The sequence below is a fragment of the Canis lupus genome, chromosome 10 (assembly GCF_003254725.2).
Source record: "Canis lupus dingo isolate Sandy chromosome 10, ASM325472v2, whole genome shotgun sequence".
Taxonomy (NCBI): Eukaryota; Metazoa; Chordata; class Mammalia; order Carnivora; family Canidae; genus Canis; species Canis lupus.
The window spans coordinates 25,070,867-25,088,586 of record NC_064252.1 but is presented as its reverse complement, the minus strand read 5'-3'; the positions used below and the strand labels follow the sequence as shown (position 1 = coordinate 25,088,586).

Genomic DNA, 17,720 nt, shown 5'->3' with positions numbered 1-17,720 from the left:
CTCTAATCGCTGCCTCCATGGTCCCATTACTTCCTCCTCTTCTGTTTTCTAGTCTGTTTCAAATCTCTCTGCATTTCTCTTATAAGAGCATTTGTCATTGAATTGAGGGCCTACCCAGGTGACCAGGATGATCTCCTCATTTCAGGATCCTTAATTACATCTGCAAAGACCCTTTTTCCAAATAAATTAACTGTCACAGGTTCTGGAGATTAAGACATGGACATATCTTTTGGGGGCCACCATTCAAGAAATTGCAGTAGTCGTATTACTGCAAATTACTGAAATTGCAGAAACTTTTTAATGGAATAGGGCAGACAAATATTAGGATAGTATTGTAATTTTTTAAAAAAGATTTTATGTATTTGAGAGAGAGAGTAGGAGGTGAAACAGAGGGAGAGGGACAAGCAGACTTTGCACCAAGTGGGGAGCCAGCCAGATGCAGGGCCATTCCCATGATCCTGAGATCACAACCTGAGCCGAAATCAAGAGTCAGACACTCAAGCCGACTGAACCATCCAGGTGCCCCTAGTGAAATTTTTATCTATATCGTATTTACACTTCTGTGTATACTAGGTTACCATGTAAAATATATTTCTTACTGTGGATCTTGGTTTTAAAAGTTTGAAAGCCACTATAATATAACTTATTTCACAGGTAAAGAAATCGTGCAAAGGAATTATGTAACTGGTCAAGATCATGTAGATCATAGAACTGGCACTTTTTTCTGCTATCCTATGCTACCTTTAACTCTTTGTCTTAGATTGCCTTTCAGAGTGCATACTTATTTCCTTCATTTTTCTCTATGCTTAACTCATATATATTTTTTTACTTCTTATGAAAATTTCAAACATGTACAAACAGTTATCAATTCATGGCCAGTCTTTTTTCATCCAAATCTTCTTTTATCCTCTCTCCCCAATCCACACACACTCCTGTGTTATTTTGTGACAAATCTGTTTATATCACTTCATCTGTAAATATTTCAGTTTATAGCTCTAAAAGGTAAGATTCTTCCTCTTTGACACAACCACAACACTATTACCCCACGTTAAAGAAGTAAACATTACTTCCATAATATTGTCAAATATGCAATTATTATCCAAATTTCCAGTTTTTTCATAAATGTAATAAACAGTGTGAGGGAATACTTGTTTTAAAATTTGTTGCTTGAATCAGGATCCATATAAATAAGATTCACATATTACAAAAGGTTGATAAAGGTTTTAAGGTTTTCTTAATATACAGATTCCTCCTCTATCTCTTACCACCCCTACCTGCCATAAAGTTTATGTGGAAGAAACAGAGTTGTTTGTCCTGTAGTGTTTCTCATGTCAGGACTTTGTTGATTGCATCTTTATATTGTCTTCTAGCAAGTTCCTCTATTTCTGTAAATTGCTTGCCTTATCTTTGTTAAGCTTTCAGTGTATATAGAGTGGGCATATTCCCTAAAGTGTATTCTGTACATTTTCTAAAGCTAAATTGCAGGAAATACTTGTTTTTCCTTTTTCTCTTTTTTCACTCTTCTGAACTGTATTTTTGTTCTGCCTAGAAACCTTTATCATTTTGTCTTAATCATCCAAGAAACCATAATTTTTTTCAATAACCCTCAGTTAAGACTTCTAACTCATCAAATGTATATACCTCATTCATACTACATAGTCCCTACAGAAACCTTTAACTTGATCCAGACATCACATACTACTGTTACAGCAATTGTATGTTCACAAGGAGATTGCATAGTACTGATTGTGTTATTGCGATCAACAAAGAACACTTATGGAGCAACAGGGTGGAGGGATAAGAGCAAAGATTTCGGAGTTTAATAAACCTGGGTTTGGATTCCAGCTTCCCCAGTACTAACTGTGTGACAAGGCACAAAGTACTTCTTGCTTTTGTTGTTGCCTTCTCTGAGTCTGATTCCTTGTTTGTAAAAAAAAAAAAAAAAAAAAAAAAAAAAAAAAAAAAAACAATGATGGCAGTTAAAACCCTAATTCCTTAATTTGGTATACAAAGCCTTTAATGGTCTGATCCTTACCTTTCTAATTTTTTCATCTTCCTCCAGCAACACTGACCTGAAATTCTCCCTTCCCTCTACTACATGCAGACAGACACAGATGCACACACATGCAAACACACACAGTACTTTCTATGCCTTCCCTTTCATGATCTCATTCATGACACCTTCCACCCCATTTCTCTTTCACTTGACTTTTTTTTTTTAAGATTTTATCTTTAAGTAATCTCTGTACCCAACATGGGGCTCTTAATTACAGCCTGGAGATTGAGTCACATATTCTACCAACAGCCAGTCAGATGTCCTTCGTTTGTCTAATTCTTTTCAGAGTAGACATCCTCAACTTCTACAGTCCTACACCAACACCTTTTTGTGTTCCCCAGTGCTCTGTGTGCCTCTCTTTGTCTTTATACCCATCCTACAACATTTTATTAGTCTCTGTGCTCTCGAAAAGCCTTGTGAATGAATCCACCGTGGCATTCACCATATAGTGTTATAATGTCATTTTGTCTTACCTCCACTAGACCATATATTCTTTAAAGGCCACAGGGATCCCTGGGTGGCGCAGCGGTTTAGCACCTGCCTTTGGCCCAGGGCATAATCCTGGAGTCCTGGGATCGAATCCCACATCGGGCTACCTGCATGGAGCCTGCTTTTCTCTCTGCCTGTGTCTCTGCCTCTCTGTGTGTGTGTCTCTCATGAATAAATAAAATCTAAAAAAAAAAAAAAAAAAAAAGGCCACAGCAAATAGTCTTCATTCTTATGTCTTTTTCTTGGATGTGTTCCAGTCACATGCTTAAATCTTGTTGAATGAATACTATTAATAGTGTTTGTTGCATACTATCATTAAGCATTTTCATACATTATTTAACCTAACTCTTAACATTTCCAGGTTTAAATGAGATAGCATGTGCATATTTTCTCATACTTCACATATTGTCAATAAAAATGTTCTCTTTTTCTGAATTTTAGGACAACTTTATACTATCTCTTAATATACCCTAACCCCTTCCTTGCTTTTGTTGCCTTTCTTCTGTTCCCCTGGTTCCTTATTCATATCACAGTCATACTTTATGTGTATATACCTCTATTATACTGCAGTAGACTGAAGTTGCTAAGGGTAAAAATGATCTCATTTCCTTATTCCTAGGGCCCAACACAGGCACAGAGGAAGGGCCATATAAATTTTGAAGGAGGTACTAAAATGCACTTTTCTAAAGCATCCCAACTGCTGGAGATAGATAAATGTATATATACTCTGAGGACTTTCTAGATTACTGTTCCATTTCACTTTCTTTTATTTTTCCTTCAGGATGCGTGTCATGTTCTCAGCGAAGGTTCTCCCTCCAGCCCATCCCAGAGAAGAGAATTCCAAACCGGTACTTAGGCCAGCCCAGCCCCTTTACACACCCACACCTCCTCAGACCAGGTAAACTCTATTCACTATAATAACTATCCCTCTCTTTAGATGCTTTATTCAGAACTGTGCTATCCAATAGAATTTTTTGCAGTGATATAAAAAAAATCTAGATCTGTGCTGCCCAGTACAGTAGCCACTAGCCACAAGTAGCTATTGTATACTTAGAATGTTGCTGGTGCAACTCAGGAACTAAATGTTTTATTTTTATTTCAGTTAACTTAATTTTAAGCTTAGAAAGGTACATGTAGCTACTGATATTGTGTTGATGGCTCTATGTTGGGCACAAATATAATAAGCCTTATAATTCAGAATTACCATTGAAAAGTATATATTTCCAAATATTTTAGAAGAAAAGTTGCATTACTTACTAAGACATGGTTGCTAGAACTGTATTCAGACAATTGATTCCTTGTGAACTTGTTTGTTAAAGACATTTTAGAAAACGTGTTTTCTTGCGGCGCCTCGCTGGCTCAGTCAGTGGAGCATTAGACTCTTGATCTCAGGGTTGTGAGTTTGAGCCCCATGTTGGGCATAGAGCCGAAAGGAAGAAAGAGAGAGAGAGAGAAAGAAAAAAAAGAAAATATGTTTTTCTTGAGAGTATTAAATGCTCATTTCGTTTAACAAAAATATTGCTATACAGATTACATTAGATTTCCAGATTTGATTTTCACAGCTTTGAGAGGTGATAACAATGATAAAAAGGCAGTTATGGGGTGAACTGTGGTGAATGAATACCACCCCAAAGATGTAGGTAGGGCAAAACCAAATTATTTGTAGAAAAAGCGGTCAGGTTTTCAAGGGAAATTAATTATTGCTTCTCCATGGGAAGTTAAATCTGTATTTACTATCTAAGCATATAGACTAATAATCTAAATTACCTTTAGAAATATGTTGCTCTTTCACTATCTCCACTCAGTGAATGATACCAGTGTGTCTCTCAGTGAGGGCTTCCTTTCGCTGATTCTTCATCAGACTGGAATTTCTGCTGGGAAATCGGCTGAGACTCAGGAAATGCAGCTCACCACTGAAACACACAAGAAATCAGAGTTTTTCAAAGCTGTAAGGTAAGCTTATTAGCAATCCAGTTAGTATTAAGTATTTCTCTAACCTGTCAACCTACCTATAGCTTCATTTAAAAAAACAAAGTAGAATTGACATGAAGTTTTATCAGCTTTGAAAATTCTTGAATTCTCGTGGTGAGATAGTTTTACATGGTGAGCTGCATTTTCTAGGCCTTGAAACTAGTAATCGTATTGTCAAGATGATGGCTTCTATAGCTAAACTCTTTGCTTTATGTGTTATGTGCATGATAACTGTATAAAAATCGTAAATGAATATACACATATACATGTTTATACATACATGTGTTATATTCATATCAGCTATGGAGGAAAGAGGTTATCTGTCTTAATTTTTACTCTTCTGGATGTAGCATTTTATTTTATTTTATTTTTTATTTTTCATTCAAAGATTTTATTTATTTATTCATGAGAGCCTCAGAGAGAGAGAGGCAGAGGCAGGCCGAGGGAGAAGCAGGCTCCATGCAGAGAGCCCAATGTGGGACTCGATCCCAGGACTCCAGGATCACGCCCTGAGCTGAAGGCAGGTGCTCAACTGCTGAGCCACCCAGGCATCCCTGGGCGTAGCATTTTAGACATCGGGGTAAGAAGGGATAGAAATAGATGGAATTTTAAAACAGAATCATCAGTGTTAAAGAAGCCAGGTATACTGGCTTCTGGAGGCAAAAACTATATAAGTATCCAAAGTATTAACCATTTGTCTTTCTCCACATAGATAAGGAAGTGTTAAAATTATTATGGAGTGGAGAAAATGTAGAAAAAATTAAAGGCATATAATATATTTTTTTTAATTTATTTCACAGAGTCTGGAGTATAAAATTATATCATCTGTTACTTGGTTTGCTTCAAAAAGTTTCATGTTTATCATAGCAATTTTCCCAGTACTTAAAAGTTTTGGGAAATACCTCAATTCTTTCTCTAATTATTGCACAGATCTATATATATATTATAGAAAAATTAGACAATACAGGTAAAAATAATTTTTTAAAAAATTACTCGTAATCCCACCACTCATAGAAAACCACTTTTGAGATTTTGGTATATGTCTCTTTCTAGACTTATTTTTTATATAGACATATATGTGTCTATGTGCGTGTATTACACACATGGGTACACACACTGTATACCAGTGAATTATTCCTAAAAATAAACTCTTAGAAATGAAATTAATGAGTCAGCTCTTTGTGAATTTTGAGGATGATCTATTTCCTCTGGATTTCTGCTGGCCATATCTACCAGATTTCCTGAAGCAAGAGTAACCTGGAAAATATTCAGCAGAATGGCTCAGAGATAAGGGAATTCTGTTCTAGCTGTGCTACTACTGCTTGAGATGGAAATAAAAAATCAGACTGACTTCCTCAATATCTCCTAGTGATTTCTAAAACTTATTTCCTTAAAGAATTTATTTATTTATTTATTTTTAAGTAATTTCTACGCCCAACATGAGGCTTGAACTCACAACCCCAATATCAAGAGATGCTCTACTGCCTGAGCCAGCCAGGCACTCTCCATTTCTTTTTTTTTTTAACATTGCCATCCCAGTGCTTAGTACTGTGTCTGTAGAGATAGAAAATGTCAGTTCATCCTCCTTGATCACTAATATGTCCACCACTTATCACCCAAGCAGGAAAAAATGATTCCATGCAGGAAGGCAAGTAGCATTCTGAACTATATAGTGTTACGAACTGTGAATTTACTTTTATAACATCTATGCAAAAAAGATAATTACATTGCTCCTGGATATTGCCACGGGAGTAGTGCTGTCATTAGCAAAGCAGCAAGGTGTTCAACTCACAAACATTGCAACTTATCAGGCAGTAGTAAGAATTACTGCCTAATGAAGCATTATTTCCAAGAATTTATATTTCTAACATGGTTACATTCCTGGACACAATTAGTTTTGGAATATGTGATATAGTTTGTGGTTTTCGTAGAGTTAGGCTTGTCAGAATGACTTGTCGGACATATGCAGAACCAGTTGTTTTTCTTCCAACTGCAACAGTGAACAAATTGGGAAGTTTTCAGAATACAATTATATGGCCCGCAATTTGAGGGAATACTTTTACCATTTACCTGTTTGTCTCTTATGATCAAATATAATGGCTGAGGCTATACAGTTAATGTCAAGTATAATATTTTAAATGATGAAAAGATTGGTTCTAGAGTGGGTGCTAGATCATAATTTCTGAATCATCTTTCCTTAGAATTGTCAAAAACAATTAGGTGTCCACCTTTCAGTAGCTGAGTTGTAGTTCTGCCTTGAGTAAGCAGTGTATTTTTATTAAGTTTTGTTAAAATGGGGCAGCCCCGGTGGCTCAGCGGTTTAGCGCCTGCCTTCAGCCCAGGGTGTGATCCTGGAGACCCAGGATCGAGTCCCACGTCAGGCTCCCTGCATGGAGCCTGCTTGTGTCTCTGCCTCTCTCTCTCTCTCTGTCTCTCTCTCTCTCTCTCTCTCTCTGTGTGTGTGTTTGTCATGAATAAATAAAATCTTAAAAAAAAAGTTTTGTTAAAATGATTCACTTCAATATCTAAAAGATTAAGATTTATTTTGTTGGGGTAAGATTTTTATAGTATTTAAATGATTCAAATATACGTCCAAGAAATGACAGACATTCAAAGTGGTCTGAATCTGCCTACACCACGGGGGGAGCTTTTTCAAAATGTACATACATACCATGATCCTCTAGACTTACAGAATCAGAATCTCAAGGGAAGGGGTTAGGCCATAGGTTTTTGAAGAGCTCCCTGGGTGCTTCTGATGCCCACCACTTGCCTAATGGGTATTCATTCAGGTGGGTGCATGAGATGCCATCTAAAGCCAGATCTTTGGCCACAGGCCACGTTTTGAAGCAGAGTGTACCTTCTCCATGCTCTCTTACATCCTCATCCCCAAACTCTAGTTCTTAAATTCATTTATATCTTTAACATCACCACCATTGCACATTTACAGAATTATGACTTTACATTTATGTAGCCATTTCAAGACTCTTTATAGGTTACACCCAATGAGCAGAATACTGGTATAAAAATGTTTTATATCCTAGAGCTTTTAAATTTAAGTTCAGGGTCAGTATGCCTGGGTGGCTTAGTGGTTGAGCGTCTGCGTTCTGCTCAGAGTATGATCCCGGATGCCCAGGATTGAGTCCCACATCAGGCTTCTTGCATGGAGCCTGCTTCTCTATGTCTATCTATGTCTCTCTACCTATGTCTATGTCTCTGCCTCTCTCTCTATGTCTCTCATGAATAAATAAGTAAAATCTTAAAAAAAAAAATAAACTAAAAAAAATACATTTAAGTTCAGGGTCTACTTTTTTACTTAGGTATTTTACCATGAAGTCTCCCTGTGTTTTTTGTTTTTTGAAGATTGATTGATTGAGGGATGACTGGGTAGCTCAGTGGTTGAGCATCTGCCTTTGGCTTAAGACATGATCCTGGAGTTCCAGGATCGAGTCCCGCATTGGGCTCCTGCCTGGAGCCTGCTTCTCCTTCCTCTGCCTGTGTTTCTCATGAATAAATAAATAAAATCTAAAAAAAAAAATTGATTGATTTGAAAGAGAGTGCACATGTGCAAGCAGGGGGAGAGGCAGAGGGAGAGAAACTTAAAGCAGACTTTGGACTTCGAACTGAGTACAGAGTCTACCCGGGAGGGAGTCAGTCAATCCCACAACCCATAAGATCATGACCTGAGCTGAAACCAAGAGTTGGAGGCTTTACCAGCTGAGCCACCCAGGCACCCCTCCCTATTTTTTAATTAATATATTTTCTTTTCTTATTTCCCCGTATACCTATGTAATTTTTAAAATAATCTCATTCTTATTGATTGTGCACTTTCCTCTTGTCTTCATTTTCTGAAGAAGATTGTAATGCAGAATAAAGACTGGAGTGTTTAAGTATATATACATTTACAAATGAATAAACCTATATATTTAACCTATATGTATGGTGTATGTTGATTATTCATTTCAAGGTACCATTATACTGATGATTAGCTTATAGAAATTCCATAAACTGCCATCTAGTAGAATTGTGGTATATTTCTCTGTTTCTTAATGCTGGGGGAAAAAAATTTGAAGTATAATAATTTTCCTCTGGTTTAAATATTGGTACATTAAAAATAAATGACTTTTCTATTTCTCTTTAACCTTTGTGCATATTTCTCATTCATATTGAGAAATTGTCTGAAGTAAAAATTAGCAAGAATCTGCTCTAAACAAGAATCAGGAATCTTCTAAAGAATTGAATAATAGGAGCAGCCCTGGTGGTTTAGTAGTTTAGCGCCGCCTTTAGCCTGGGGTGTGATCCTGGAGACCCTGGATCGAGTCCCACGTCAGGCTCCCTGCATGGGGGCCTGCTTCTCCCTCTGCCTGTGTCTCTAGCTCTCATGAATAAATAAATAAAATCTTAAAAAAAAATTTGAATAATAAAAAAACTTCTGAATCACTTAAGACTCATTCTAATTGTATCTAATATTTATATAGTAATTGCTGTTTTAAGTATCTTAACTTATCTAATCCTCCTGACAACTTTGAGAAGTAGTTGCTATTATTATTTCCATTTGACAGATGAGAAAACTGAGTCATAAAGCAGTTTGGTAGCTCTCCCCCAAGTCACTCAGTAAGTTGTTGAACCAGGATTCCAACTCACAAAAGTCTGTGAGTCCATACTTAACCACAAAACACTTGTTCCAAAAATACTATCTGGAATATTTTTTTAAGATTTTATTTATTCATTTATGAGAGACAAAACAGAGAGAGAGAGGCAGAGACACAGGCAGGAGAAGCAGGCTCCTCACCAGGAGCCCAGCGGGGGACTTGATCCCCAGACCCCATCACACTCTGAGCCAAAGGCAGACATTCAAATGCTGAGCCACCCAGGTGTCCCACTATCTGGAATTTCTGAAAAGGCTATTTTTGTTTTTGTCATAAGATTTTTTTTTTTTTAAGATTTATTTATTTATTTATGATAGAGAGGCAGAGACACAGGCAGAGGGAGAAGCAGGCCCCATGCCAGGAGCCCAACTCGGGACTCCATCCAGAGACTCCAGGATCCTGCCCTGGGCCAAAGGCAGGTGCCAAACCGCTGAGCCACTGAGGGATCCCCTTGTCATAAGATTTTTAATAAGAAATTCACTTGAGGGAAGTCTTGGTATAAAAGTATTACAAGTTTAGAGAGTCATTTGCTTTTTTAAATGTGAAATTACATATGAATTGCACAGATCTTAAATGCGCATTTCAGTGAGTTTTGACAAACATTAATGTCAACATAACCCACACACCTCATTCAAGGTATAGAACATTTTCATCACCCCAGAAAATCTTCTCCCCTCCAGTCGGTCCCTGCCTCCATCCTAGCCATTGCTCCACTTGCTATCAACATGGATTGTTTTGCCTGGTCTTGGAGTCATGTACAGTATGTACCCTTTCTGTCAGACTTGTTTTGCCCAATATATGCAAATAAAATCTATTTGGAGTATTTTTTATTGTTTATTTGGTCATTTCATTTTTTCAGAGAGGTCTATGTTTTACTTATAAAGGAAACATTAATTTTTTTTACTCCCATTCTCCAGCTACACAGTAACAGATCAGTTTATAAACTACTTGAAGACAATAAAAACTACCTAATATCAAACAATTCATTTTAAGGACACTGGTTCAAAATCAGACCATGTTAAAATCCTTTTTTAAAAAAAATATTTTATTTATTTATTCATAAGAGACACAGAAAGAGGCAGAGACATAGGCAGAGACAGAAGCAGGCTCCACGTGGGGAGCCCAAGGTGGGACTCCATCCTGGGACTCCAGGATCACGCCCTGCACCGAAGGCAGTCGCTCAACAGCTGAGCCACCTAGGCGTCCCCCATGTTAAAATCCTAATCTAGTTATTTTTGGGAAATAATTGAAATACATACCTAGATTGTAGCTGAAACTTGCATCTTTCCGTCCATTTTCAGCCTTTATAAAACTTTCCTGTATGAGTTTTCTGCTTGGCTGATTAAATATGAAGACCATTTTTCTTATTCTGTTGAGAGGTCCAATCCTAAATGTCCTGGAAGAGCTTTTCCTCCTCACTGTAGAGTCTCAGAATTGATTGTGAGACTTTGCTATCTGCAGAGTCCACGTTGTGACATGTAAGCATTTGATTGGTAAAAAGCTTGTTAGAATAGCCCCTCTGTCCTTAATTGTTTCCACATGATAAAATACTAACTTTGTTCCTTATCGCATTACAATTTGATGAAGTTACCAGAATGTCTGTTCAGATATAGTTATATCACAAGAAATTCAGGCCAGATTGACCATTACAATGGTTGGTTTTATGATCAAAACCCATAACAACTGCCAGGTTTACCTCTAGGGTTAAAGTTCATTGCTTTATAATACCTTTTTTATTTCCTCCTTCAAATGATAAGAAAAGATGTCTGTTTTCCTTGGATAATTTTTTGTCATGACCAAAGATTTCTCTGTTACTTTGAGATTTCAGAAGTTTAGAAGCATTTAGTTAATGATCATTCCATAGTGTTGGTGATTCATAAGCTTGGGAAAATGTAGACAGTGTTTTATGTGTTTCTCATGTAATCATTTCTATGAAATTGGATTCAGGAGGGAGAGGAATACCTTGAAGGCAGTAAAAGATAGTTTTCCAATCATGTTTTGATATCCAAATGATTGTATCTTTTTACAGAAGTTACTTTCCAGTATATCTATATATATGCTTTGTTATTAATGAGAGCAAGAGAGAACACATAGATTAAGGTCATTAAAATTGTGAATTTTATTTCTCGAAATTATAAAAAAATACAGAATAAATTGACTCTTAATTAAGTTTTATTACATGGACTGTAGCTGTGGAGAAACCAAAAGCAAAGCACAGGAAAGGGAGAAAGAAGACAAAAAGGACAGGTTGAATGATCCATCAATTATGACCACCCTCTGCTTTTATGAAAGAGTACTGTTTGGGTGCACTGGAAAAGTTCCAATGTTGAGTAACAGTGGCAGGCTTAACATGAATAATTATCAAAGAGATAAATAGTTAAGCTTTTCCTGGGCTCTGGTACAAAGTTCAGTATTCTGCCCATGAGCCCTAGAGGACTCTTAGCCAGCTCAATCTGGGAGAAAAAAGAAATGCTATGTAAGCTCTTCTAGAAGTGACTCTGTTGGCTTACTTACCTTTTATTTCTTACCAACTTTATCAACAAAACTGTAGATTTTTTTCTATTATAGATAATTAAAAGTTAATATTTTATTGAATGCAAACAGAATTTGCTAAAGAGAGAAACTATGTAAATAAAATAAAATAAAATATAAAATAAAATAAAGTATAATATAATATAATATAATATAATATAATATAATATAATATAATTAATATAATATGGCAGCCCGAGTGGCTCAGTGGCTTAGCGCCACCTTCAGCCCAGGGCATGATCCTGGAGACCCGGGATCGAGTCTCATGTCAGGCTCCCTGCACAGGCTCCCTTCATGGAGCCTGCTTCTCTCTGCCTGTGTCTCTGCCTCTCTCTTTCTCTCTGTGTCTCTCATGAATAAATAAATAAAATTTTGAAAAAAAGAGAGAAACTATGCATAGGTAAAACAACTAGACTGTTCTAAAGCAGTCATAAACTGGGTTAATAAAAACTCATAAGAGACACACAGAGAGGCAGAGACACAGGTAGAGGGAGAAGCAGGCTCCATGCAGGAAGCCCGACGTGGGACCCGATCCTGGAACTCCAGGATCACTCCTAGAGTCAAAGGCAGACACTCAACTGCTGAGCCACCCAGGCATCCCTAAATTGTACATTTAAATGGGTGGTTGTACGGTATGTAAATAATATCTCAAGCTCTCTTTTAAAAAATTGATCAGATAAATTAGAATTACCTGTTATAGAGCATTAAAATCTATTGGAGAAGGGTACCTAGGTGGCTCAGTAGGTGAAGTGTCTGCCTTTGGCTCAGGTCATGATTCTGGAGTCTTGGGATCGAGCTCCACATCGATCAGGCTCCCTGCTCAGTGGAGAGTTAGCTTCTCCCTCTTCCTCTAATAACCCTCCCCTCTCTCCTGCGTTTTCTCGATCTCTCTTGCTCTCAATAAATAAAATCTTTTTTTTAATCTACTTAAGAATTTGAATTTGATCTAATGGACAACAAAGAACCATTGTGTAGGTTATGAGTATGGAATGGACTGCTCATGATTTCTCTCCTTTATCTTTTCTCTTTAGTTGGGATTTTAATTATGAGAGTATATACTCATTGAAACAAAATTCAAATAATATTTTAAAAACACCTTAAAAAGGGACACATGGATGGCTCAGTCGATTAAGCACCTGACTCTTGATTTCAGCTCAGGTCATGATCTCAGGGTTGTGAGATTGAGCTCTGCGTTGAGCTCTGCATTGGGCTTTGTGTTGGGCATGGAGCCTGCTTAAGATTCTCTACCTCTTCCTTTGCCCTCCCCCAACCCCCCCACCCCCCGCTGCTGTATGTTTTCTCTGAAGAAAGAGAAAGGGAGAAAGAAGAAAGAAAGAAAGAAAGAGAGAGAGAGAGAGAGAGAGAAAGAAAGAAAGAAAAAGAAAGAAAGAAAGAAAGAAAGAAAGAAAGAAAGAAAGAAAGAAAGAAAGAAAGAAAAGAAAGAGAGGGAGGGAGGGAGAGAGAGAGAGAGAAAGAAAGAAAGAAAGAAAGAAAGAAAGAAAGAAAGAAAGAAAAGAAAGAAGAAAGAAAGAAAGAAAGAAGAAAGAAAGAAAAAGAAAGAAAGAAAGTTAAAAAGAAAATCTCAGTCTTAATCCCCATAGATAACCACTATTTAAATTTGGGATTCTAAAAATAAATAAATAAAAATTAATAAAATTGGGATTCTTTTCCAATTCTTTTTTCTCCTTTTTTAGTTTTTAACATAATGAGATCATATTATTCATCTTATACTGTAACTTCTTCATATAGCCGTATTTCATGGCTATCTTCCCATACTTACATGTGGAGACTGGCTACTACAGGGAATAATAATAGTAATCCACATCATGGAGTCAATGTAAAGATTAAATGAATTGATGCCTGTAAGTAATTAGAATAGTACCAGACACATGAAAAGCATTCAGTAAGCATTAGGTGGTGTTTTACTGTTATTGCTAAATGTAGGCTGAGGGATACAGCTTTCATGAGTGATTGATTTAATAGTTCTTTTGCTTTGCAACCAAAAGTGAAAGCACATGTAAACTCCATTTCAGAGAGAAAGCATTCACCCAGCCACCACTGGGCTAGCAATTAGGCAGTCTGCTGGGTACTAGTATTGAGAACTAAATATAACACTTCATAACAGGTTCCTAACAAGATTTTTGTGGGTAGGCTTAAGGAAATCAGACACTCTTGAAATGTATGTCAAAAGTTTGTGTGTGCCTATATGCAGTTTAGTAAACAATCCATAGCTTTTATTCTTTTTAAAGATTTACTTATTTTAGAGAGAGTGTGTGCTCACCCAAGCAAGGGAGGGGCAGAAGGAGAGGTAGAGAAGAAGACTCCTGCTGAGCACCGAGCCCCATGACCCTAAGATCTTGACCTGAGCCCAAATCAAGAGTCAGAAGCTTAACCAACTGAGCCACCCAGGTGCCCTTGAATCCATAGCTTGTAAAGATTCTCTAGGTGATCTTCGTTCCTTAAGAACCACTTGCTTTGGGGCACCTGGGTGGCTCCGTTGGTTAAACATTTGCCTTCTACTCAAGTCATGATCCCAGGATCTTCAGATCGAGCCCCAGGTCTGGCTCCCCGCTCAGCAGGGAGTCTGCTTCTCCCGCTGCCTCTGTCACTCCCCCTGCTTGTGCTCCATCACTCACTCTTCTCTCTTTCAAATAAATAAAATCCTATCTTTTTTTAAAAATGTCAGTGTGCACAGAGGGTCTTTTTTCCTTTTCTGATTAGTAACTGTTAGTGTTCAAAGAATAAAAATGGTTGTTTTACAGTTTAGATTCTAAGGTAGCAAAACCTGATTTTTCAGCCATGACCTGCATGAGAGAAGCATCCTAGGAAGTCTTAGATCATACCTTTGAGTTCTTAACTTTAATTTATATAGTGTTTTTTTATGTTTTAATATTTTTGTGAACTGGTGTAAATTGTTAATGCATATAAGCTTGTGTATTTTTGTAAATAGTTTTGTGATTTATTTCTTGACCCATATGTAAATATTTAGAGTCTCATTTCTTCAAAACTTATTTGAAGCTGAGTTGTGGGCTTGGGGTTTTGTTTGTTTCTTTGTTTTGGCTGGGGGAGCGGGGAGAGAAGAGATTTTGTACTCCAATAATCCAGATGGAGATATCTTGTGGTTTAAAGCAAATGTCCCATTGAAAGCAATTCAAATATCTACAAAATTATTTCAGGTTAAAAATAATAATAATAATAATAATAATAATAATTATGCACTGGAAATTCAGAAGGAGATTTTAGCTCTTAAAATTGGGGGAAACTTTTTGACCTTAAACTATTGAAAACTTTACATCATTTAACAAGTATTTATCAAATGCCCACAATATTCCAGTTGTTATTCTAGGCTCTGGGAATAAAACATTGAACAGACAGACAAAAATCTATGTCCTCATGGAGCTTACATTCTTTTGGGAAAGTCACACACAGATAATATGATCCTTCTCCTCACCTTTTATGTTTATACCTCAGGTCAACCTTAATTATATGCCTAACAATGCCTTTCACATAATAATGTTCAATAAATATTTGATTGAATGAGTAAAAGAATGAAAGAGCTCCTAAAGGATCATGATCTTGGTTTTCCAGCAGGACCACATTTTAACTGTCATTTCTTCCAAAATTTTTATTTATTTTTTTTATTTTTATTTTTTATTTATGATAGTCACAGAGAGAGAGAGAGGCAGAGACATAGGCAAAGGGAGAAGCAGACTCCATGCACCGGGAGCCCGACGTGGGATTCGATCCTGGATCTCCAGGATCGCGCCCTGGGCCAAAGGCAGGCGCCAAACCGCTGCGCCACACAGGGATCCCTCTTCCAAAATTTTTATAGTGGAATAGAAAATTTGAAACCTGGGTCATCTCCATACTTCCCCATGTGCTGAAGAGATGTTATAAATTGAAGAAATGAACTTGTGTGTCTCTGTTTAATAATAACCTATCTTTAAAGTACTTTGGCACTGTATAAATGCAAAGCATCACTGTTATTTGTCATTTCTAGGAGAGGTGACGCCAGGACTATCTCAAGTGGAATATGCACTTCGCAGGCACAAACTAATGTCTCTGATCCATAAGGAAACACAAGACCAGAGTGGGACAGACCAGACAGTGGTTCTGCTGTCCAACCCTACATATTACATGAGCAATGATATCCCCTATACTTTCCACCAAGACAACAATTTTCTGTACCTGTGTGGATTCCAGGAGCCTGATAGCATTCTGGTCCTTCAGAGCCTCCCTGGCAAGCAGTTACCAGCACATAAGGCCATGCTTTTTGTGCCTCGGAGAGATCCTAGTCGAGAACTTTGGGATGGCCCACGATCTGGCACTGATGGAGCAATAGCTTTAACGGGAGTAGACGAAGCCTATACGCTGGAAGAATTTCAACATCTCGTACCAAAACTGAAAGGTAACAAATGGGAACAGAAGTCAAATCACAGGACAGATTTGGAATTAGCCCTTCCTTGCCTATGTAGACAAAGTTCTTAATTTTCTAAAATGATTAGCTCATAGTTCCTTGAGCACCATGAAAGGAACATAAATCTTTTCCACAAGACTAAGATTTCATTTATTCAATTGCCAAGTCTTTGTTAAATTATTCATTCACAGAGACTGTTAACCCTCCTAGTTTGAAATCCCAGAAAAAGAATTTCTTAATGTGGAGGATGAGCATGGGTCACTCTTCAAGATTACTGATCAGTCCATTGACTTTTGACCACTGCTTATATTACTTCTGCCAACTCTTCAAAAAGAAGCACTGTTCTCAAAGAATGATTGATGCATCACCAGTGTCAAAATTACCTGGTGACACATGTTAGAATTACAAATGTATAATAGATATTGGAAATGTAAAATCTTAGGCCCCCACTCCATACCTACTAGATCAGAATCTGACTTTTAATAGGATTCTCAGGTGGTTCATATAGTACACAGTTGAGTCCATGCCCCTCAAAAGAGTCACTTTCTCTACTTTTATTCTGTTAAAATTATAATCATAATTATGGGATTCCTTTTCTGGAACTTTGCAGAACCTACACTATGTTATAAATTATCTTTAGTGATTCTTGTAAATCTACAGCTCTTGAAAGCAATTTATTTTTTGAAGCGTCCAAAAGTCACTTAAATTTGGTAAATAAAAAAAAAAATTGGTAAATAAGATAGATGATCAAGTTGGAAAGTACTAATTTTAGACAAAATAGCATATGGTTATAAAATTATAGTGTGATTTTCTTATATGGTTTATAAACCATTTCTCAAGTCAGTTTCTAAAAGAGAATTCCAAAATTATTTCCAGTGATCATGGGATTTATTGGACTTGTTTTCTGCGAAGACTGCTTTGCAAGAAAATACTTGAATATGAAGTTCCAGTATGTTTGAATGGTTTTCTTTGCTTTATGCAAGTATTTTCTATTTTACAGAGATAATTATCTCAGCTAAATTAGTGGAACTTTTTTATAACTTCAAAGTCTTCATAAATGTAGGACACAGAATCATTTTCCTTTTTAGCTTTTTGATTTTTTGAATTAGTTGCTAGCTGTCCTATTCGACAGTGTAAATTTCATCAACTCAGTATTGTTAAATGAAACCTTACCCCGAATTTATATCTCAAAAGACTTCTAATTCACCATTCTTAATGTTACTAGTTACTAGATAAAAGTAGCAGGCAAAGGAAAAAATTCATAAGTTTAAAAACCCAAAAAAGTAGGGATATGATTTCATACACTGAGAACAGGTAGTAGAGGTGGTTTCACTGTTTTAAAAGTACAATTAAATTTCTGTTAAAAATAGGATTAATGTTTGATTGTAATATACATTTAAAACTATGTTTATTTTAAAATGAAAATATTTAGGAGGTTGTATCACTAATATATAGCCAATCAAAATTTGTAGGACTTTTCCCCTCTTCTGTCCCAAATACTTTGTTTTTTTGTTTTTTTGTTTTTTTTAAGATTTTATTTATTCATTCATGAGAGACACCCAGAGAGAGGCAGAAGGAGAAGCAGGCTCCATGCAAGGAGCCCGATGCG

The 17,720-nt window shown here is 36.7% G+C and overlaps 1 protein-coding gene and 1 long non-coding RNA gene across 4 annotated transcripts in view; one reads left to right on the top strand and one right to left on the bottom strand.

Moving 5' to 3' along the window:
• XPNPEP3 (X-prolyl aminopeptidase 3) overlaps positions 1–17,720 on the top strand; it is a 75,229-nt gene that overhangs the window by 13,146 nt on the left and 44,363 nt on the right. For 2 of the 3 annotated variants that reach the window (XM_025458898.3, XM_025458893.3), the window contains exons 2-3: positions 3,327–3,443; positions 15,695–16,102. In XM_025458898.3, the coding sequence (XP_025314683.1) occupies positions 3,327–3,443; positions 15,695–16,102 (525 nt within the window). Of the gene's footprint in view, positions 1–3,326; positions 3,444–4,358; positions 4,499–15,694; positions 16,103–17,720 lie in introns of those variants that run through there. The other variant, XM_049115811.1, reaches the window with a different exon arrangement.
• On the bottom strand, positions 962–11,364 carry LOC118350132 (uncharacterized). Its single transcript, XR_004803405.2, has 3 exons — positions 10,422–11,364; positions 3,803–4,458; positions 962–1,920 (listed from the first exon to the last, which is right to left on the bottom strand). It is a non-coding gene; the product is annotated as an uncharacterized LOC118350132 (long non-coding RNA).